The 22,828-nt window shown below is 44.1% G+C and overlaps 2 protein-coding genes across 2 annotated transcripts in view; one reads left to right on the top strand and one right to left on the bottom strand.

Moving 5' to 3' along the window:
- Positions 1 to 15,668, bottom strand: part of pmfbp1 (polyamine modulated factor 1 binding protein 1) — a gene marked incomplete at both ends in the record, with an annotated part of 129,033 nt that extends 113,365 nt beyond the window's left edge. The window contains 4 exons of the mRNA XM_080855450.1: positions 4,772 to 4,836; positions 11,657 to 11,788; positions 13,966 to 14,115; positions 15,447 to 15,668. Coding sequence (XP_080711576.1) covers positions 4,772 to 4,836; positions 11,657 to 11,788; positions 13,966 to 14,115; positions 15,447 to 15,668 — 569 coding nt within the window. The remainder of the gene's footprint in view (positions 1 to 4,771; positions 4,837 to 11,656; positions 11,789 to 13,965; positions 14,116 to 15,446) is intronic.
- Positions 15,669 to 21,346: 5,678 nt separating this feature from the next.
- pex2 (peroxisomal biogenesis factor 2) lies at positions 21,347 to 22,577 on the top strand (the record flags this gene model as incomplete). Its single annotated transcript, XM_080855449.1, has 1 exon — positions 21,347 to 22,577. The coding sequence occupies one exon, from the start codon at positions 21,347 to 21,349 to the stop codon at positions 22,304 to 22,306; it is 960 nt and encodes a 319-aa protein (XP_080711575.1). The 3' UTR covers positions 22,307 to 22,577.
- Positions 22,578 to 22,828: the final 251 nt, after the last annotated feature.

The following is a 22,828-nucleotide window of genomic DNA, read 5'->3' as shown; positions in this document are numbered from 1 at the left end:
TAAGAAACCCGCAGTGAAGCCAGATCCCATAAATATTGCCTCTTAATGTACGCAGGCAACACTAATCTGTCTCCTTCTCTATTTGGATATGCAAATGGCGGCGCCGATGGCTCCCTTTCCTGTGGAGCCATCAGTAATGTGGATTGATGCAAAACTGGCATGGGACGTGAAAGCGAAAAATCAGGTAGAGAAGGCAATAGGAAGTAAGGGTGGGGGAGGGGGGCGGAGATGTAAGTGTCGTGGCAAAGCACCTGAGGAATCACAAAAGTGCAGAGAGAGACTGAAGTGATGCTGAAAGTGCTTTGTGATTTGGTGATGTATCTCTGGCGTCAAGGATATAAGAGGACGAACAAACAGAGACTCGCCCAAATGGAGCCTAGGTTTCACCCAAAAAAAACTAAAAACTTTTCTGTCATAGTCAAGCAAAAGACTGTCATGAATTACCAATAAAAAAACAACTCGGAAGTTGTACTTTCTAGGGCAAACTCTTCCTTAACAGACAGACCTTTTATTCCGATTCCCATTTGCACAATTGCTAAATACAAAACGTATGTAGTGGACATCTCATAACATCATGACATGTGACATGCATCATCTTGACTTGAGAAGAAGCCAGTGGGGGATGTGGGCTGGTTGAATAGAAGCAGCCCATTGAGTTGTGACTAACTACAGTCAATTTCGTTCCCATTTCCTTTTTACGGGACACTCAAACAAAAAGAAGGTGTTTTGTTCCTCTTCCTGACTGCTCTGCCCCCCCTCCCCACCCCCTCCTTTTCTTTCTTTCTCTTGTCGTGTCATGCTGGGTAAAAGGTTCCTGTCTTTTCAGCGCAGCCCCGGATCCTTCTCTCCGCAGTGGCACGACCCGGCTGCCAGGCAATCCGCCGGCTGCCAAGACGCAGAGAGAGAGAGAGAGAGAGAGAGAGAGAGAGAGAGAGAGAGAGAGAGAGGCACGCAAAATTTCAGATCTCAGTCTCTCTTTGCCCAGAGGGCATCCATTTATTCCGACATCGCCCATCTGACACGGCAAAGATCAGAGCCTCAGTGCCTGCTGCGGCCCACTTCGCCTTCACCAATGCTGCTACCAACGAGAGACGGCCTCAGGTTTTAATCAGGTGGTCATCTTAGTCTTGCCTCTACATTCTAAAAACACGTTACATGTCAAGCTTTTGGTCCCATGCTTCATAAACTGAAATAAAAGATCCCATCATTTTTACATGCTCCAAAAATGTATAATTCCGTGCCCAAAATGATCTATGTAGATGTACATGTAGTTATGCAGAATCTATAGTTTCCCGCCTAATGCATTAAATAATTTGCTTGTGTAAACTGTAATTCAAAACTATTTTTCTCCACACTTTCCCGACTTTTCCACATTGCATTAACATTTCTGTTCAGCATTAGTATTTTACACTCAAAAGAGTCATAAAAACAGAACAAACAGAGTTTTTTTAATGTTTTTAGCACTTTTCAGTCCAAGGTAAGATGAGGATATTCTTTGGTAGGAAATGGCCCTGTCAGATCTAAATTTGTGAATGGATGAGTACACGCTGTGCCGCTGAACTCTCCCATATGTTTTACTGGAGTGTTCTAGTCGTGTTCGTGTGGAGGAGATGGCATTCTCCCCGCACGCTGTGCTAAGTACTGTAAAAAATGGCTGGTGTACACAGAGATAAAATTAGAACACTTAATAAATGATATCACGTCAGCCTGACGAATGGCGCGACCTGTTATATTTAGCAACTAAGTGTCTTAATGATCATTCAGCACTTAGAGTGTTGGGGCAACGGCAAAAAAAGGCAGTGTGCTTTGTTGGCCATAAAAGTGCTTGACGATTTTTCATACTGTCACAAGGCTCTATTAGCAAAGCCTAACACAATTAGTTATGAATATTCAGTAATAACATGCAAATTGTTCCCTCCCCAACTGGCCCAGGGCGGTGGTTTTTGCTTCTCTAAACCCAATTCTTTCTACATCATTACAACAGCACAGCATAATTCATCAGAATAAAGTCCAGAAAAAAACAACACCTCAGCCTTATTGCATGTTGCCCGGTGCAAGTAAGAATTGCCGCCTGTTAACCACTGTGTGTTTGTGTGTGTGTGTGTGTGTGTGTGTGTGCATATGTGTGTGGGTGTGTGTGCGTGTGTCAATAGCTTTGTGGTTAAGCGTGGCAGAGAGCGCTCCGTGGCACCACCCTGGCACAGTGGCACTTGTGCACATCTCCCTTGGGTGATGTTAGCCCCTCCATTTGAGCCTGCCAGAACAATTAACCCTGGTGTTAATTAGAGGGGGATGTCACAAGCACAGATGGCACAAGCTGAGCTGGCGGCGTGCCACCCCGCCAACTGCTGCTGCCGCCGCCACCACAGAGAGGAGGAGAGGAGCAGAGAGGAGGAGAGAGGGGGAGGAGAGGAGGAGAGAGGGGGAGAGGAGGAGGACGAGAGAGGCTTCCCCACTGCTGACAGCTGCTCAGCCGTGGCCCAAACCAGCAGATGTCAAAACTTTCCAGCTGGGGAGGACTTGAGAGGCAGCAAGGGGGTGGGAGGGAAGGAGATGCGGGTTGTGTGTGTGTGTGTGTGTGTGGGGCGGGCGGGGGGGCAGGAGGGAGGAGGCAGGGGGTGGTTGAGGGGGGGGTAGGTGGTGTTCAGTGACAGTGGCAGGCAGCACTTCCCCCTGCTCTGCTCTGCTCTGCTACTCCATAGGATCTGTTGCTGTTTGATCAAAATAACAAACAGGCGGCGGGCTGACATGCCATGAAAAATAAACAGCAGGAGGACACTGACTCAGACACAGACGAATACTACAGGGGCAGGGGGAGGCCCAAAGGTGACCGTCACAAATCAAAAACCCACTTTATCTTTAGTTTCATCAAATTTCATCTCTAATTTCTATGATGAGGATGATTCATAAAAATGACAAAAATGCTCCAAATACAACAGTAACAAACAATTGTATTAGACAATTGTATAGAAGTTATTCTATTTAAATAGCTAAAGAAATGTTTTAGAACTATGTACAATTACCATATAAAAATGGTCAAATAATTAAGGTGTAGAATTATTGATGCGCTGGTTGTTTTTCGTGAGGGTGTCCCTTGAGATGATTAATGCAAATAATGAGCTATAAAAAAAAAAGATTGTTTTGGTCAGAGTCCATTAGACACTGGACTAGAACACAGAACTTCCAACACGGAATTCAGTTGTGTGTGTGTGTGTGTGTGTGTGTGTGTGTGTGTGTGTGGGGGGGGTGACAGAGAAGGAAATGGAATCCAATGAGAGCTTGGATTACTTGTGACAGTGAGTTTGGTTCTTCATGTCCACACTCAAGCCACGGTGGAGTCTATTGATTTGTTTGCCTCGCTAATAAGGAAAGAGGACTAGAACCTGGAAAAAAAGTCAATAACTGGTGGGGGGGGGGGGGGGGGCAGCTGTGGATGGGGGGGAAAGGTTGCATTTGCCCCGAGACATGGCGAGCGGCCCTTGGAAAAGGGGAAATGTCTCTGTGGCAGCGGCAGAGGCAGTGAAACGCAGGCTCCTCGGGGTGGCAGAGGAAGCAGCCGTATGAATGCCCTCCACTGTGTCCAGCTGAGAGCATCCTTGTTCGCAGGAATGCACCAAGCACTCCCAACCCCTAATTACACTGCAGGGCACAATGGGCTCCAACAATGACACGCAGGAAAGTCCATTCTACTGTTCCCAGTCCTCCGAGTAGCTGCTTCACTCTTTCTCTTTGCCTTTCTCTCTCTCTCTCTCTCTCTCTCTCTCTCTCTCTCTCTCTATCTCTCTCTATCTCTCTCTCTCACACACACACACACACACACACACACACACACACACACACACACACACACACACACACACACACACACACACCACACACAGAAAATAATTACACGAACAGGCCCAGCTAGAGATGATGAAAAATGTAAAAATGTTGAAAAGCCTCTGCAGTGGCATACATATATTTTTGAAAAAAAGAAGAAGAAAAAAAAACATAACCAACTCCCAACATCAATAAATCTCAATTTCTTATTTCAACTATTTTCCTGCCATAAGTAAATATATAAATATAAAAATATTCAGATAAACAAAGCAAATAAATAATAAAAAATAGAAAGAGAGGGTTCTGCTTCTATCACCTAACGCAGTGATACCACCCCAGAGGATAATTTCAATCTGTCCCTTCTTCAGTGGAAGATGACGGCACAGAGCCTGCTACCTTGTGTTTCCATTTATATATTTATTTATTTACTTACTTCCTATTTACATGATTTACTGATGCTGTTATTATTATTCCCCCCCTCCAGTGCAGTATCTGAGCCCACTTCCTGTGGCCCTGCTGGGAGGCCCCCGTTCTCCCTCTCACCGGTTCTCCACTCTCCTCTTTGAACATGGTTCCTCCCTGAGGAACCCGTCCATAATCCCCCAAGTGAGCAGAGGGGGGTACATTTCAGCGTGAGATGAACGTGGTTGTCAGGTAACTTTCGCTGGTGCTGAGTTTCTGTGTCTGTACTACGTGTAAATGGCACTCCAATAGCAACTTCAAATGAAGGAGAAGAAATGCTGGTACAACACATTATCAGGACAACATCAAATGTCAGAGCAGATTAGGAAGTCATACATATCTATATCATGCATCTTGTTTGTCTTGTTTTTTTTTTACATTTCATGCACACCTCAACACCACTATCAAGGAGAATGAGTACAAGAGAATTAAGATTACACAAAACATACAACGACAAAACAACAAAATATAATATAAAACCACTTACTGGTCTATAGTTGCAGACTGAATGATTCTGTCCTGAGACAAACAGTGTAGTTTAACTCCAGTCACCTATGAAAACAAAAAGCATTTTAATGATTTTATGCAATTTATAACTCCAATATTTAGCTATGTAACTTAAATAAAAAAAACGAAATCGTACAAATTTTGTCATGATATGTTTGGAACAGTGTTTGATACACATTCAGTCTGATGAATCCAAATACATGCTGATGTCTTACAACTTATCAGCATCATAGCTATGTTTCAGATGAAGACGTTAGTTTCAATAGGCATTACTGTCCAGTCAAATACAGATGACTGAAATCACAAAAAAAGAACAAGAGACCTGTCTGTGATCAGCAGACTCGAATTAGCTTTACAGAACAAACACATCACAGGCCGCTCAAAATAGCCAAAACTACACCGGCATGAAAAGAAATACTTACAAAATATAATCACCATAATACAATTTTGTTATGCGTCGTTTTCATCTGCGATTTAATCAGAACTCTGACGCAGTTGCTGCCATGGTGATGCACCCCCTGTCCTGAATGGAGACCTTTTGACCTCTCGACTTGAACTACTTCAACCAATCAGAGCCGGCCATAGACCCAGAGTTTTTGATTGGAGGTCAACTCTGGGTTCAGTCTCTGATTTAATTTCACCAGGAGTCTTATCTGCCCCCATCTTGGCTCTTAAGAAATCTGCCTTGTGATGCAGGGGGAGACATTTGTCAGTTTTGGGTGTTACACAACACAGACGTTTTACCGACAGCGCTCAGAGAAGAAGCGAGTCCGAAAAAAAGAGTCTACTTTCCTGCTCTAAAGTGGATGAACAACGGTTACACGCAGGCACGCACACACGCACAAGCACGCACGCACACAAACACAAGCATCCACGCACACACACAAACAAACAAACACACACACACAAAATGCTGCTCTGCTCTGTAGTTTACCCTAAAAAAGTTTTAAAAAGAAATAAAGGAGGACAGCCTTGTCCTGTCCTGTCCTGTCTTGTCTTGTCTTGAGAGAGTTGTGGCTTTCACGCGGGCCATGTTGGTGAAATATAGCAACGTGTGCACTCCAAGGGTACTGTGACATGGGTCACTCCAGGAAGAGGAAATCGATGGGGATGCTAATTACTCACAGGTCAAGTCACCGCTGCATCGCAACCATTTTTCTTCATGACCTGTTTCTGGAGCGCTTTCAGCAGAGTGAACCTACACCCCCCTCCACCCCCAACACCACCACACACACACCGCCATACACACACACACAAACACATACACACACACACCATCTGAGTGGTCTTGTACTCAAGTGGCTCACATTTCGTGTGTGGCATGGTCAGGGGGGAGAGAGAAAGAGAGTGTGTGTGTATGTCTGTGTCTGTTTGTGTGTGTCTCTGTCTGTGTGTTTGTGTGTGTGTGTGTGTGTGTGTGTGTGTGGGTGTGTGTGTGTGTATCTGTGTGTTTGTGTCTGTGTGTCTGTGTGTGTGTGTGTGTGTGTGTGTGTGTGTGTGTGCGTGTGCGTGTGTGTGTGTGCGTGCGCGTGTGCATGCATTTTATGAACTGCAGGACCCATAAACAACTTCTCCCCATCAAGTGCATTAGTTGGGGGAGGAATGCACCGTAGCATTGGGGTACAATCTGTGGAGATAGGGAGGCTTCCATTAAAGGAAACCTAATATTTTATGTATGACTGAGATGAGGGCTTCTCTCTCTTGGCTATTATTTCCCTCTAATGGTTGAATGATTTCAGGGCAACTCAATGTCTATGATGCACATCTCGGCAAACAAGGGAAATACCAAACGCTCAGGAACAACCTTGCCACAGGAAACCAACAGCAGAAATACCACTATGCAGGCAGCCATGAGGCTTGATGCAAAAGGCAACTGAAAATAATCCCTAATGATCTCTGATATTAATAATAGTTTTTCCAACAAATATTTGAAATTGTGTGCGCACAAACACAGATATGTTTAATCACGCCACAAACACGGGCATCCTTGGGTGCTTCACTTAGCAGGTAGCTGCAGACACAACGCTCTAAATTCAATTCCACAAAGGGATGCCGGGGAGAAGTGAAAAGAAGCCGCTGAATGCAAGAGTGTGTAGGGAAAGGCTTTAGTGAGCTAAAAGGATGTGTGTGTGTGTGTGTGGTATGTGTGCCCGTCTATTCATGTTTATGTGTCTGTATGTATGTTTGTGTGTGTCTGTTTGTTTGTTTGTTTGTTTGTTTGTATATATGTGTGTGTGTGTGTGTGTGTGTGTGTGTGTGTGTGTGTGTGTGTGTGTGTGTGTGTGTGTGTGTGTGTGTGTGTGTGTGTGTGTGTTTGGTGTGTGTATGTGTGTGTGTTTGTGTGTGTGTGTGTGTTTGTGTGTGTCTGAGGCTAATTAAGTGAGAGGAAGCAGTGAGAAACCTGCTCATCAAGCGTATAGGACTGCTATTCTAGTGGAGAGGGCCTGGCTGAGGCAGCTCTGGCTCTGGCTCTGGTTGAGACGCGGCACAGCCTTACGTGGAGGGGAATTAAACGGGGCGCAGAGAACATAATCAGAGCCCGTCACCAGAGTGCAGACTGCGGAACGCTCCGCTTAAGAAACTCCACACAAGGTTGATCAGCGTGAGCCCGTGAGCCGCCCATTATGCGCCGCCACCGCAACGGAGAACCGAGAGCCCACTCTCACACGCAGGAACAAGAACCCGAATTAAATTCCACACAAACCCCTCCTGCTCTGCCATCCCCGTGGAGGCAAAGCCTCGCTCAGCAGCTCCACTGCACTGTTGTCTGGTATCGCTCCTTAGCGTTTCACAGCAAGATGCGATTAAATATGCACCCATCGCAACTACTCCATCTCCATATGACTCCCCTTCACAGGAGAGGATGTGAGGAGTAAGTGCTCAGTGCTGACTACTCCATCTCCTGTCTCCATATCTGCGTTCGGTTTTCACCTGACTAGAGGGGATGAAGCAGTATCTCAGAGGGGAGAAACCCCCCCCCCCCCCCACACACACACACACACACACACACACACACAATCCTTTCACCCGTCCTCCGCTCAACTCCGTACCCCATGCACCACCGTGCTTTTCTTGTCACAGCATCACCGACGGATGCCGCTGGAGACATGGAGGTCTCTGCGTCTCAGTCCTTCGAAATGATATCTCTGCGACCATTCAAAAGTGATGCATTTTCCCACTGCCATAACTGTCAGGAGAGGGGGAGCGGGTATAGCAACATGACGCTATCCATCATCACGGGCGCAATGGGGGGCAGCTCCGTACACTACAGATAGGTCGACTCCTTCGCCAGGCACAGAACTCAGACATTAAGGTCAGTTTCAGGAAAAAAAAAGGGCCACATTTGTCCTAATGTTCCCCTGAAGTGTGAATAATGTCTGATATCAATGCCTACCGTGTCGACATTGCCAGCCAATATATTGAAAATGCAATTTCCTAAGTACATATGCATGTTTCTTTCCCCCCACTCCCCTCCAGGGCATGACAAAAGAAAAAAAATATATATATGTATATAGGCTACCCAGGATGGGGGGGACCCTAATATAAGAGTGTGTATGAATTCAGGCCCTTTAAATAAATCAGAAGTGGGGGGAGGAATTAATAATAAAAATAAAAAACATTAGCTGATTAAGAATGTATGGGAAATGGGGGTGGGTCTAATTTACTAGCAGGCCTGATTGTCCTGAGTAAGGTCTTGTCTGTGATCCGTCAATGCCTCGCGCAGCCTCTATGAAAAGCCATGCAATTTATGGTAATGAGCTTTTTGAAGGTTATGACCACAGTAAACTAATTTGTTAGAGGAATGGCTAAAGCTGGCACAAACACCACTCCATCATTAAAGCCAGTGTGCAATGGGAAAAAATACTATTAAAATAATGGTCAGCTGCCCTACCGTAAAAGTCACCAAAAAAAAACACCACACACACACACACACACACACACACACACACACACACACACACACACCCCCACACCCACACATATATATACACACCCTGAAGCTGGAGGTTGTGCTGATAAATAACACAGGCCAAACATGGAAGCTGCATCTCACAAATGACTTGTGCGAATCACTTGGAGAACTAATGCGAGTAAAATCTGAAAAGGGAAGGAGAAACGCCAAGGAGGCGTCTCTGCGACAGACAGCCACTGCCCAGAGCGCAGAGGAGGAAGAGAAATAACCTCCATCTCTCTGGGCCCAAATTGGAGAGTCAAGGTTGTGACGCTGACATCTTAGATTAATGCTAAAATTTAGGTCAGCGGCGGTCCAGCAACGGTGCCGCCTTCTCCCTCGTCTCCCCTGTCAGAAATAGTCAAGATTTTTACATAATACTCCACATTCACCCCCAATGAGAGAGAGAGAGAGAGAGATGGAGGGGGAGATGGAGGGAGGGATAGAGAGAAAGAGGGAAAGCAAAACAAAGGAAGACAAGAGGATGCAGGGACACGCGAGTCGCCCGCCCACTTTCATCAGAGACCTGTGACAGCAGGAGACACACCGGTGCAATTCTGACAGGACAATTTCACCGAGATCCTCTCTTTATTTGCCTGTCATCTTCACACGGGCCACTGTAACCTTAGCAGCTCACCACAGCACCGTTCGAATTAAATATTCACAACGCACTCCCAGGGCCTGACGAGATTGTGCACGCTGCATATCAGCAAAATTTCTGCTGCTGTTGGAAGCACCTTGAAATTGGTGCCACACCATAGTAAATTATCTCAGCCTCAGCTTAAGGAAATGCGCTCTTTTAGTCCTATTAGTTATAGTACTAGCAATCCCCCCACAGCTACTGTAGAAATAAATAAATACTCGCAGCGCACCCGCACTCAGCACTGGGAGATACAGGGAGCCATCCGACACCACACTGACCTGATATATTAACATAGGTTTACAAGGGCATACAACTACATATGTAAGTTTGCCCTTATTGCTGACCTTACAATGCACTTAGTATCTTGTACTTGAATAATGCTGTCTCTGCTCCTACAAGCAATTTATTCTAACTAACGACCGTCAAGGGCTCATAAATCAGTGTTAGATCTCTATGCTTTCCACTCAGCCAGTGACTTCTGCTAAACACAGATAGACACCGCCGGCCTGATGCCTAACCTTGTATTGGCACCTCTATTGATTTTAATTAGTCTAATTAGCTCATTATTTCAAAAAATCAAACAGGGCATTCATTACACGGAGCGCCCTCCCTACCTCAGCGACACAGGATTACGGACTTAATATGGTAATGAAGCTGATCAATTAGCACTCAAAAGGAAGTCATTAACAACAGTGTTAGCCTAGCCTACGCTAGTGACCTTCCAACCTCCCCCCTCTCACACACGGGCATCACTCCTGTCTTACCACTAACCGCACCGCCGCGGACTGCTCTGAACTCAACTGCAGTGTGCACAGTACAACACAGCTCTGTCTTAGCTAATGGGAGTGCAGCCGGAGGCCTGGCTCATTTAGCAAGCAGCGCTTCTGTGGCGGCGAGGAGCTCTTGAGAGCATCTTTTCTTCTCGCTGCTTTTCGTTTCTCTCTGTATGGTGCATACACATATGCTCAGTGAATTGTCAAAAGACAAGCAAGAAGGGAAAAAAAGACACAAAAACAAGAGAGAGAAAGAGAGCGAGAGAGGTAGAGAGAGAGAGAGAGAGAGAGAGATACAGAGAGAGAGAGAAAAGAAAAATCACTAGCATGAAACAGTATGGTGGCTGGGTACCACAGATGGGGACGGGCGAATGCCCTCTCGTGTCTACCACTCCCCCGCGGTGCCCGTTGCGAGGCCGTGTGGACGGCCCCCGCCAGAGAGCTGTCAGCGCTCATGCCAACTCAGCGTGCTGCGGGACGGGCCCCCACTGAACACGGGGAAGACACGCCATCCAAAAAGAATACATTCTGAGGATCACTGCCAATCAGTCCACGGAAAATAGTGTGGAAAACCACGCAAAGACCAAAATAAATAATGATAGAACTAAATCACCTCAGTGGAACAGACATCGCAGCGCTGTGACAGAATCGTGTTCATCATGCAGCTCTATTGTCTTTTTTACCCCTCTGTCAGTACAGGTGGAGTTTGTGTTTGTGTTTGTGTTTGTGTTTACACTTATCGTGGCAAGGTTTGGGCTTTTACTTTGCAGGAGCAAGAGCTGGAGCAGGAGCTGGGCGTCCCTCCGTGCACACACACACACTCACACACACACTCACACACACACTCACACACCCCCTCACTTTATCAATGCAGGAGCCACATCTTCCAGCGATACACTCACACTGGCTCTGGGATGGCGAATTGTGTTACACAGACCAAAAACAAGAGGATCAGAGGACTCTGTGTGTTTGTCGTGTGTGTGTGAGTGTATGTGCATTTCTGTGAGTGTGTGTGTGTGTGTGTGTCTGTGTGTGAGTACGTGTGTGAGTGCGTGCGTCAGGCGTGCGTGCATGCGTGTGTATGATCAGTGGTGGTTTTTGATAAACTACACCAAAGCGAGACAGCACCCCTCTGGACTGGCAAGGTAAAGTGGAACCCCTTCATACGCCCGTCTGTCTGCTTATTTGCTGGCTGGCTTCTGGCATGGAGGAATGCTGGGAAATCAGCCTGACGCCGGCTGACTGGATCAAAGCGACGGCTGCTGATCCCCCCTCCACCCCCACCAACACCCCTGGTGCCCATAGGCCACGAGTCAAGGTGAAGCTGGAATTAAAAATCCCACGCTCAGAGGCGTAAAATGAGTTCTGAAAAATGAATGCAGGAGTGGACTGTCCCCTGACTTTGAGAGAAAGGCAGAGGGACACACACAGAAATGCACATATACACACACACACCTGCAAGGCAATCAGAGGAATCAGGGAAATCAGAGGACTTACATCCAGGCTGTGTGTTTGCCTGGCCTGACGAACAACCTGGGCAACTGTGTTCACGTCCGTCTTGAGCTCCACATTTTCAGTCTGCAGGCGGTCCAAGCTCTCCTCGAGGCGTCTCCTCTGATGGTTCAAATCCTGCCCAAATCACAAGCGCAATCCTAACCTCAGATGAGCTTTTTCACAACCACATCTGTGATACTGGCAAGGACATATTACTGCTCCCTAGAAAATCTCAGGATTAAACTCAACGTTACTAGCTCCAAATGAGTTGTTTAGATCAGGTAATTTATACTTCTAGCCAAGTGCAGGCGGAGGGGGGGAAGATCATATAGGCTATGTGAGGAAAGAGAAAAAATGGCTTAAGACTTCTAACCTCTTGACAGGTATAAATCACTTTTAAATCAAATCTCGCAAGTTTTACATTTCACCTGAATTTCCCCCACAGCACTCCCTAAGTGCAAACTCATAATCACGGGTAATATTGGGCAGGGAGGGGATGTGGGGTGGGGATGCCACTTATCCCCCTACTCATGTAAAATAATTGCCTGGCATCTTACGGCCTAGCAACATGAGATGTATTACAAACATTCAATCAGAAAATGATTCCTCTCATATTACCAAGTCCAATGCATTCTTTACATTTTTAGTGGCACTTAAGAAGCTTTTAATGTTCTGAATCAATTTAGTGTCCTATTCTGTTCATTATTACGATGCTTGCTCCAGTTGAGGGACAACTATATAATACGTCTCCAGAGCAGTCCATTCTAATTCTCCTGATTACTCCCAGCGATCAGTAATAAACACGCTTGCTCTGCTATGTACACAGACATATTGAGTAGGCCCACAAATAAACCTCTCAATTAATAGAATAATGCCTTGTTTTGCTCTGATTTCCCTGTTTCTCTTAGCTTACTCATGAAGGCCTGATCATAGATATTGTCTGTTGGCTTTGTTCTCAACATGTCCCATCATTTGATAAGCATGTACACGATTCAACGTTGCAATTATAATTTGAAGGTCACAGAATTACAACGCAGATGCTCAAACCTTGAAAGAAAGAATGAAAGAAACCATTCATACAGGGCAAGCTGCAAAGACGTCCCACAATAATTTGAATAACCTAAAATCTTCTGCACGGGAAACTACTTTAATACATGTGTTAAACATTATGTTAAGGAATACCTTTGACCATTGGAAAAAAAGTTTTAAAAAAACTAAGTTTTACATAACACAGTCAGATATGACTGACTAGCGCTTCCATTCGCAACACACATGCTGAACAGAAGTCTCAACATGGTGAGTACGACAATTATCAGCAACGTTGTTTCCATTCCTGTTTTTTTTTCTTCAGGATGTTAAATGGTCTTCGCCTGGCCTGGCGTACACATGTCTGAAGAGACACCTTGGAGGGAAGGCGATGCAGCAAATAGGCTGGAAAATAAGCACGCTCTTTTCCACACTCCATCCAATTTATGAAAGCCCTACAATCAACACAGCCCTGAAAAGTCCACCATCTGACACCAAATAAATAAATAAAGCTCTTGGAGGGCATAATAAGAAATAGACCTATGGCTCAAGTGAGGTGAGGGAGCAAATCATGGCTTTCTTTTTCAGAGGCATTATAACCAATTAGGGCCACCTCAGACCGGTTTTAGACAGGAAATGCTCTTCAGATCTGCATGAAGGCCATCAGAGGCGCACATCTCGGGCAAAAGCACACGTAGCACTGGGTCTGTATGTATGTAAAAACTCATTTTAAAACTCATTCAAGTGATTGCAGTGGAGATGTTCAATCTGGGAAAAAATGACCATGAGAACATGTTGGAGTGCTGAATTATGTCAGGATCCATTTGCCTGCATGCTACTTGCCCCGGTATAAGTCACGAATGGCCTCCTTCAACTCAAATGCCCAGACCGAAGTGCACTTCAGTCATACCTTGACCCACAGTGCAAGAAGCTTTACTCGGTCGCTCACGTTTAATGCACACAGGCAAACGGCAGACATCAGGCTGTTCACATGGTGCAGCTTAGGTGTTTAACACTACAGTTAATATGCATGCTATATGTAAAAATACAGAAGTATTCAATTCAATTTTCAATGAAATTCCATTACATTTTATTTATAAAGCACCAAAACAATAAAATTGTTTCATAGAGCCCAGGGCCTGAACCCCCTGAACAACAAAAACTACTACAAAAAACTGCCTAACTACTACAAACACTGCAGAGGGCCACTACTAGAACTAGAACTACTACATACTACTTAAAAGTAGAATATTTGAGATAAAATCCATGGATAAAATGGGGCTGACCGTGATGGTTTTGTCAGAGATGCGTAACTCCCTCTCCAGTGAGGTGATTCTCTCTGTGCTTTCCTTCTCCAGGTCTTCCACCGTCTGAACCAACAGCTGGTTCTGGTCACACAGGTCATTCACATAGGACTGCAGAATCCTGACTTTCTTCTGTGAAGGGCCAAGCAAAGATTTGCAGAAACACTCACACCAAACTTTATTTGATGTTACTGATGTTAACGATGACAGCACAAAAGAAGAAAATATTCTGAGCTCTCAAGCTGCATATTTTTTTAAATAGCAACCAACAATAAACTGCTTTAACTAGTAAGTTATTTAATTTCTACAGTCAATAGCTGTTGTTGTGAAAGTCAAGTACTAGATTATAACAAAAAAAGCTCCTTATATTGCATTTCAATTTTTAGGATTCTATTTAATATTAAGCTCCAGATAACAACTGCTTTCAAATATCCTGGCATTCATATCTTTACTGCATTCCACTACAGTATGTAAGTTCTGTGTTAAATGTGCTCAAAAGTGTACTTTCATGTGGACAAAGGCTTCACTGAGGCAGGCTTTGAGTACCATTTCAGACATATTCCCCTCTGAGCTTTCTCAGCGAGCCTCTGCCTTTAACCAGTCACACGTTCAAAGTCAGGAAACAGGGCTCAAGGATGTCTGTCAAATTACACAGAGCAGGTGATGGTCTGGGCATAGCAGTGAAAGGGCAGGGGGAGAGAGGGGGAGATGCTTGTTTTAAAACCTCTGGCTAGTATATAGGTAGATCAAATATCAGAGGAAAGCTTTCTTTGTAAACCTCCGACAAGTACTTGCTTGATTAGCATGTCTTCCATATTGCATACTGCAGCGTAAAATGCAGATGAGAGGGGGAAAAACACAAAAAGGTTACGTAACCTCCTATTTTCCGATAATATTGCGCACTTGGCAAAGGGAAAATTAGAGAACTCTAAATTGACAACTTGTGCATAATGGCCTACTGGCTAACCTTTTAAAGTACACTAGCAGTGGACTGGTTAACCAAGCACTTTGTTCTAAACCTTGTTATCCCTGTTTGATGTCCAGCTCCTGAATTTCAGTCTAAATGCCCTCACATGATCATTTAAACTATTAGAGGCTTTTTATGCCTGACAGGCTGCAACTGTTTTCCTTGTTTTGAGATGGAATCCTAATGCAATTTACCAGCCGATACAAGCACAGGGTCTCAGTGGGACAATATTACATTACAGTTATTATGTGTATGCTACTTCAGTACATTGTTGAACTATTCACTTTCTGTCTAAAAGGTGTGTATATATCAATGTCAATATAATAGGTAGGGGAGGAAGGCCTATGGGAATATACATAGCACAAGCCTTGAAGAGAGCTATTTTGCCATTCCGAGAAAGTTGAATTGTAGGGGGTGTCGTTTTGCCACCGTGTTTGGTACACAGTAACATCACAAGGGGGTTGAAGAATGAATGGCAAAAGACTATTGCACCTACCTGCAACATTTCTTCTTGTGTGCAGCCTTCTGTGCCAGATTTGAGGCGTTTCAGCCTCTCTTCATAGAGACTTTTGAATTCCTCAAAAATAACTTTGACATTTTTAGTCACAGAGCAAGGTGGCAGTGCTTCTGAACCTTTTCGCCTTTGAGCATCACTTCTGTCCTGTGCCCACGTTGAGTTACGACGAATCTCAACAGTTCGTCTGCTTTCTTCATTCATTTTATGACATTATTTGGTTACCGATGTTTAATTAGAAGGGATGTTAGCTAACACTTGAAATCGCAAACATTAATTAATAGCCATATATATCAATCGGTGTGAAGGGAATGGGTGGATTCATTAATTAACTGAGACGTAAAACGGATTTACTTAAAAAAATATATAATTTCATCAATACCCGACATAAAACTGTGAAATGTGGACAAGAAACCCGTTTGTTCATTGAGTTAACGTTTACGGTTTTTTTTTTTTTCAGACAATGAGCTAACGTTAATTGTTGCTAACGTGACTGGAAAAAAAACAGACACCTGACAGGAGATTTTTGAAGTTATCCTACATTTTAGATTCTTGCGGTAAAATATCCTCTTTCACCGCGGGCATTCTTGCAACAATTTCCCTACTTTCAAAACCCAAAATACGAGTAAACATATGGAACTTATTTCATGGCAAACTGTTTAAAATCAGGACTTCTCAGTAACAGGTGGGACGGTTGGACTGTTGTAGAAACGAGGTAAATGGTAACTAGCGAGTTGAAGGCTTGTGAATTGCTTGCTGTAGTTAGCCCGCCTGCTGCAAAACACTACTGGTTGAAATAACCTTTCAACCCCAATATGAAATATTTCTATTGGCCAATTGTAACTGACGTCAGATTAGATAGTTTGGTTGAGGTTTGGTAAACAAACGAAACGCTCCTCCCCGCGGTTTCTACAGCACAGATTCGTCTTTGCCTCGCTGAATCAGATGATTAGCGCTACACAGTGTGATAGGCTCTGTCTTGTGATGAGCTCGGAAATGGAGCAATTTGCGATTGGTACTTTGCTCTTTAAGGAGTGGCCAACAATGACAGAATCCGGAAATGCAGAAAGCTTTTCAAGCGAGGTGACGTTTCGTTCATCAGCATTGTAAATGGGTAAATATCCGTAGTTTCCTCCATTTTCTCTTTAACGCGAAGCGGTAGCAACGTTGCTTCAAGTACACATATCACTGCACACATTGTAAACCAAGTACGCAAAGTATGATTTGATCGACATCGTTGGCGATGTGTGGTCGACGTTGGTGCATTCGCGGACATACACATCGGCGTCTTGAAATAGGCTGAAGTTAACATGTATTTGTTCAAAGACTTTGGTCCCTATTGCCTTATACTACTGACAATGGATTACTTAGTGATGTGTTAAACTATGAAATATTGTTACGCTGAATTATTCAAAATTTAGACCAACTAACAGACACTGCTGGAAAGTCTCCAAAGACAGATACGTTTACAATGAAAACACACTTCGGCTTCGAAGTAACATCAAGGTCCTACCCTTAAATGAAAATTCATGCAATGATGTGTTTGTCGAAATATTTCAGCTAATCTCAAGATTTGAGTTTGACCCAGACCGCACGATTTGACTGTATTTTACAGTCACCTTGAGTTCCAGGACTGAACCAAGGCATATCTTTGTGATCGTATTGATTTCTAGATTTTATTTCTAAGAGTCCTCTTAAGTTCCTCGCCCAACTTTCAGTCATTGTCCTTTATCTCCCTTTTTCAGACTATAAGCAAGTTGCTTTTGCCCAGGCTTAATCCTCACTCTGATTATCATGTAATGCCCTTGCCTTATTATAAAATGGGGGAGATTTGGGATTTTTTTTTTTTTTTTTTTTAAACGACGACTGTGTATGGACTTTTAGAATTAAGAATCAGGATTGTTGTTGTCAAGAGAAATTAGACCAGATTTGATTGGGCCCTGAAAGTGGTCCATAGCACACTTAACATAATGACTGGATTTAAAAAAAAGATTCTGTGAAGTCAGTCTGGAGTATGATCTCGGCCGGGGTCAAAAGGTTGTTTATAGAAACCTCCAAAAGCAGCATTTAAAGGATTGGACTTGTTTTTGTTGCCAAGTGGGGAACATTGCTATTCATGTCCAAGAGACATTACATGAGATTTACCATGTTTTAAATGCATGCTTATTTTTAGTAATGGAATATAACAGTACACTATGTCTTACACATCAAAACCAAATCATATGCTATCAAAACATTAAATAAAATGTTATTGATGAGAGAGTTTACCAAAAATGATAATTCTGCCATTTGTGTTCACATATGGCAGTGACCATGCATTAGTATTTGTTCTGTGTTACACCTCGTATGCAAACTTAATATGGGTTTGTAAAAGTTCGTTTTTTTTTTTTCAGATCATGATTAGATGAACTTGGCCACTTTCTTAATTGGAAGGTTATCTAAGGTTTTTTCTGACCTTAATCTAAAGACTTAGCTAGTCTTTAGCCAATAATACGTAAACCAACCTCTGTATTTCATGTGTCTTTTACACCTTAAGGGTTATCGTAATGGCTGTTTAACACCTCACCTAACGTTAACATTTAAAGAGTCTGACTAATGTTTGAAATTAATATGTAGACAAGGCCTGCAGTTATGTGCCTTTTAGACGGATGGTAGAAAGCCCCAGTGCACACATTAGGCCCTTAAGATAGTGCCTCACGGTTTTCTAATTTATTAACTGTTCTTTTTAGTCATTCAGTAAGCTACTTCTGTTTGTTAAAGTTTCATGAGTTTTTAAGTTGTTTTCCTGCAAACCTTGGCACTTACTGCTTATACAGACTTTGCATCTTCCACCTTCATACCCACAAAATCAATTAATTCTGTTAAATAATTTACAGTCTGCACAAACTTGATTAGCCAAAGCATATATCTTTTGTCAGCTTGCTTTAAAAGATGCTTTTTTCAGACACTAACTTTAGCCCTTACACTTTCTCTATGAGTTCTTTGGTGATTAGGGAAATAGGTTTGCCTTGATAAAGCATTAGCGTGCAACAGCCTTAGACCCCCAGTGCACTCACATGCATGCATTTTTTATGAGACAGACTCATAACAATTAGTCTGCCCATGAAGTGAACAATGTTAGATTCCATTTGAATCCCCTCTTTGGATGACATCACTCTTAAAGCTAAGAAATGGATGTTCTCATCAATGTTAAAATAAAAATGTGCTAAAATAAGAGAAATGGAAAAATTCGGGGTAGCATTTCCTACTTTCTGGAGATAAAAAAAAAGAATTAGAAAGGATTGCATTGTCTTATAGCATTAAATAAAAAGAAAAATAGTGCTGAGGTTTTAAATGTTGAATATGTTTGAATATGAAATGTAGGCACATAGACCTCAGTCCTGTAGGCCTGTGGGATGTCAGCTGAATTGAGGGACTGGAGTTGTCAGTGTGGTGGCCCCCTTTCCCCAGCGGGGGATCGGGCTGGACAACAGCCAGGCTGACTGGAAGTTTAAAAGAGCTTTGGTGATAATAGCCTTTACAGTAGCGGCCTGGATAAAGAGATACGCTCTGACCCCAGGGACTGGTGAACGTAGGGACTGGCGAAGGAACGAAGGAAAGATCTCCTCACCTTCCCCAAAGGTGCTTGGGGCTTGCAGTGCGGAGAAATCTAAGGTCAAGAAAGCGTAGGCCCTTCTACCCCACCCCCACCCCCCCCAGTTCTGCAGATTACGAGTAGTCGTCTTGCTGCAGGAATTCCCCGCCCCATCTCATTGTCATGGCAGAGCCAAGGTCGCGCCGTTACTGTGCTTATCAGTGGGAGACTTGCAGGCCCTCGCCTCAAGCATACTGCCTGGAAAGAGGATGCTGGCTTATGGGTTGCGCTGTTGTCAGTCATTTGTCACTTAGCGGCAGTTGTCAAGGCCTCAGCTTTGTGTGGTGTATCCCAACGCATCTTCCTCATCCATTTTGTGGAGACAGGAGTGGTATCCATTTGCACCGCATTCAGCAGTTTTATTTGGGGGGGGGGGGGCTGACACTGTTGTTCTGGATCAGGTTTAGCTTTCGGTGGAAATGATTACCCACCTCATTTGTATGTGAACACACAGTGTAAAACAGAATGGAATATTACCCTACCTAAGTACTAAATGGTTTATTTAACCAAAAGGATTGTATCAAAAAGTCACATTTAAATTGTAGATCTCTTCATACATGATGGTCCAAACAATCATATTCTATTGTTTACTATACAAAACAATTTTACCATATTTGTTATTTTGTGTTCGGCCAAAAACAATAGGTTTTACTAAATTGGAGAATAACGGCACAGTCAAGAAGTTTTTCTGCTTGTCAAAGCAGAATGTTGTACGAATATATTACAAATAGTAGTCATCACATACACATACACATACACACACATACATACTTGACCGATATTTGACAGTCCATTAAATAAAATGTTGACTAATATTTCACTGTGCAACCTCTCACATATTTTTTAAATTTATTTTTTAAAGGAACCATTTTGTAAGTCTGTTTTGAATCATCATTTAAATGCATAAAGTCATGATTCACGCTGTAGTCATTTTCCCAGTCCTGTCCATTGTTCCCGTGGTGATGAATGTGATGATGAGGTCTGTGACTCACTGCTGCCCGGCTAGAGCTTCAGAATGAACTGCACGCAGCTAGGCTGTATGCAAACAGCAACTCTTGTGTTTACAGTGGAAGTAAACAGCACCATTGATTGCACATTTTGATTATTACATAAGAACCATGGATTTTCAGTTCTCCGGTTAAAGCCCTGTAAATTTAAATGCGTTATTTCTATAGGCAGCAGACATTGACAGAAGTGTCTAGTTGTTATGTATTTGGCAAGTTGTGCGGGTCTGAAGGAGCATGTCAATAGTAATCCTAGTATTGATAGCAGTCCTGTAGGAGATGTTACTTACCCCACCTAACATCTATGTGATCCTCTTAATCATAATTACATTAATATCGACAGTCCCCTGACAATAGTCACATTACTATTGATGGGTCGCTGTCAATAGTACGCTCTCAAATAAAACATATTCATTCATAACTTGTAAACTGCTCAATAAAGGCTTTAAAAAGAATGTCAAGCGGCTGTATTCCCTGAGTGGACGGGTGCAGTGTCACTGCGTACCTGGCCAGGCAGACGACTGCACAAGGGTTTTTCCCTCCGCTGTGAATGGGGCATTGTGGTCAAACACATTAGGCAAATGCAGAGGCAAAAGACTGGAAACTGCGAATGCAATGCATGTAATTTTATATTTATATGAAGTGAGGATATGTATTGACTTTGTGGCACCCACCCACTCACTCACTTTGCATAGGGATGGGAATGTATTGATACAGTATTCACATGTACTCCTGCCAAATAGTATGCATTTGCCATGTGTGGGCACTACCCTGTTTTTTTTATTCTGCAGGGCTTTTGTGATTATTTGATGTGAATAAATAAATAAATAAATAAAATTTTCTGGGGATTGTCCAAATCCTATCCACGGTCACACAAAACTTCTAGAGGCTGGTCACCATTGGCAGTGGCCCTTCCTTTTTTAACAGTTGCATTTGAAGAGATAAACTTGGTGTGATAGAAACGTAGTCCATGACAAATTGCCAAACGTCACAGTTCTTAGATCCTGTATAAAAGCCCGTCAAACTAAAGTAGTTCCACATGGCGGATGTTTACTGTAGTGCCAAGCCCGTGTGGGTTGGATAATCTCCTGTGATGTGATTTGTCCACATCCACAATCTCCAGAGGGAACAGTCTAAGACCTCCTGTGCTTCTGCACCCTGCACAGCTAAAAGGGAATTTCTTATGGGCTTTACATGTGAAAAGTGATTTCAACTGAAATGCAAAAAAAAAAAAAACGTATAAAATGTCTCTTCTTGTGCTTGTAGCGGATGCTAGAGGTGAGGCACCCGGCACCCGGGAGGCTTCTGACCTGGCGACGCGGGTTTTGAGAATAAGTCAGCTGGATGCTTTTGAACTGGATGGCGCCTTGGAACAGCTCGTTTGGTCACAGTTCAGCCAGTGTTTCCAGCACTTCAAGCCAGGCCTTTTAACCCCTTTTGAGCCTGAGCTCAAAGCGCTGCTCCAGCTACTGCTGTGGCGCTTCACCATCTACTCCCAGAGCGCCACGGCAGGCCAGGCGCTGCTCAGCATCCGCTACCGCGACGCCTCCTCCGGTGTGCGCCGCTACCGGCCTATGAGTAGGCGGCAGAAGCTGGGCTTGGCGCTATGCACGGTGGGGGGGCGCTGGCTGAAGGAGCGCTCTCATTCGCTCTTCTTGCGGCTCCCCGCTGACTCGCACGCCCGTACGGCCCGCCGCGTGCTGGAGCTCCTCACTGGGCTGGCCAGCGCCGCCAGTCTGCTCAACTTCCTGCTGTTCCTGCGGCGCGGCAGCTACCCCATGCTGGCGGAGCGGCTGCTGGGGGTGCGGGCGGAGTTCAGCCGGCCGCAGGGCCCGCGCGACGTCTCCTTCCACTATGTCAACCGCGAGCTGCTGTGGCACGGCTTCGCCGAGTTCCTCATCTTCCTGCTGCCGTTGGTGAACGTGTGGAAGCTCAAGGCTGCCGCGCTCGCCCTCTTCTCGCCCCTACACCCCTCTGCGGACGGCAACGCGTCTGAGTCCACTGACTGCAAAGAGTGTGGGCTGTGTGGGGAGTGGCCCACGATGCCTCACTCCGTAGGCTGTGGCCATGTGTTCTGCTACTACTGCATTAAGGGCCACGCCATGGCAGACATGTACTTCACCTGCCCCAGGTGCGGGGCTGAGGGCGGTGCCGTGGAGCCAGTAAGGCTTCCGGTGGAGCTGACGGAAATCCGACAGGACTAGGAGAAATCACAGCTCCAGGCCCAGCTTTGCTTCCCTAAAAGTTGGTTTTGTGTACACATGTCCACGAATTATTAGTTATTAATTGATTATTAATTAAAGAATACATTATTTGGGGGATTCAATTGTGTGCCACTCCTTACCTTTTTCCTATGTGCCTCAACATAAACTGCATTATGGAGTGTAGTCATGTGAAGTATGCAAATATATAAAGAGACAGTATTTATAAGTGAAATAATATACTGTATCTTGCGTATGTAAAATAATGTGGATATTTGCTGCCTTACATTTTTTATTGTAAATAAACCGAACAAAACACATGCATTTAAGATCTGAGTGACTGATTAAAATTTTTAACTGTATGGACTTCATGTTTGTCCAATTTGTGTCATGTCATTAAAATTTCATGCAGACTGTTCACTTTTCTTGTGTTCTTGGAGAAACTGAATAAATAAACTCTGAATGATCATCACAGAGCTGGCTTCGTGCTCGTTCCTGGTTTCCCTCCTCGACAGTGAAATTTGC

Source organism: Sprattus sprattus (assembly GCF_963457725.1).
Source record: "Sprattus sprattus genome assembly, chromosome: 17".
Classification (NCBI taxonomy): Eukaryota; Metazoa; Chordata; class Actinopteri; order Clupeiformes; family Clupeidae; genus Sprattus; species Sprattus sprattus.
The sequence above is the reverse complement of the archived record's forward strand: the minus strand, read 5'-3'. Positions and strand labels throughout refer to the sequence as shown.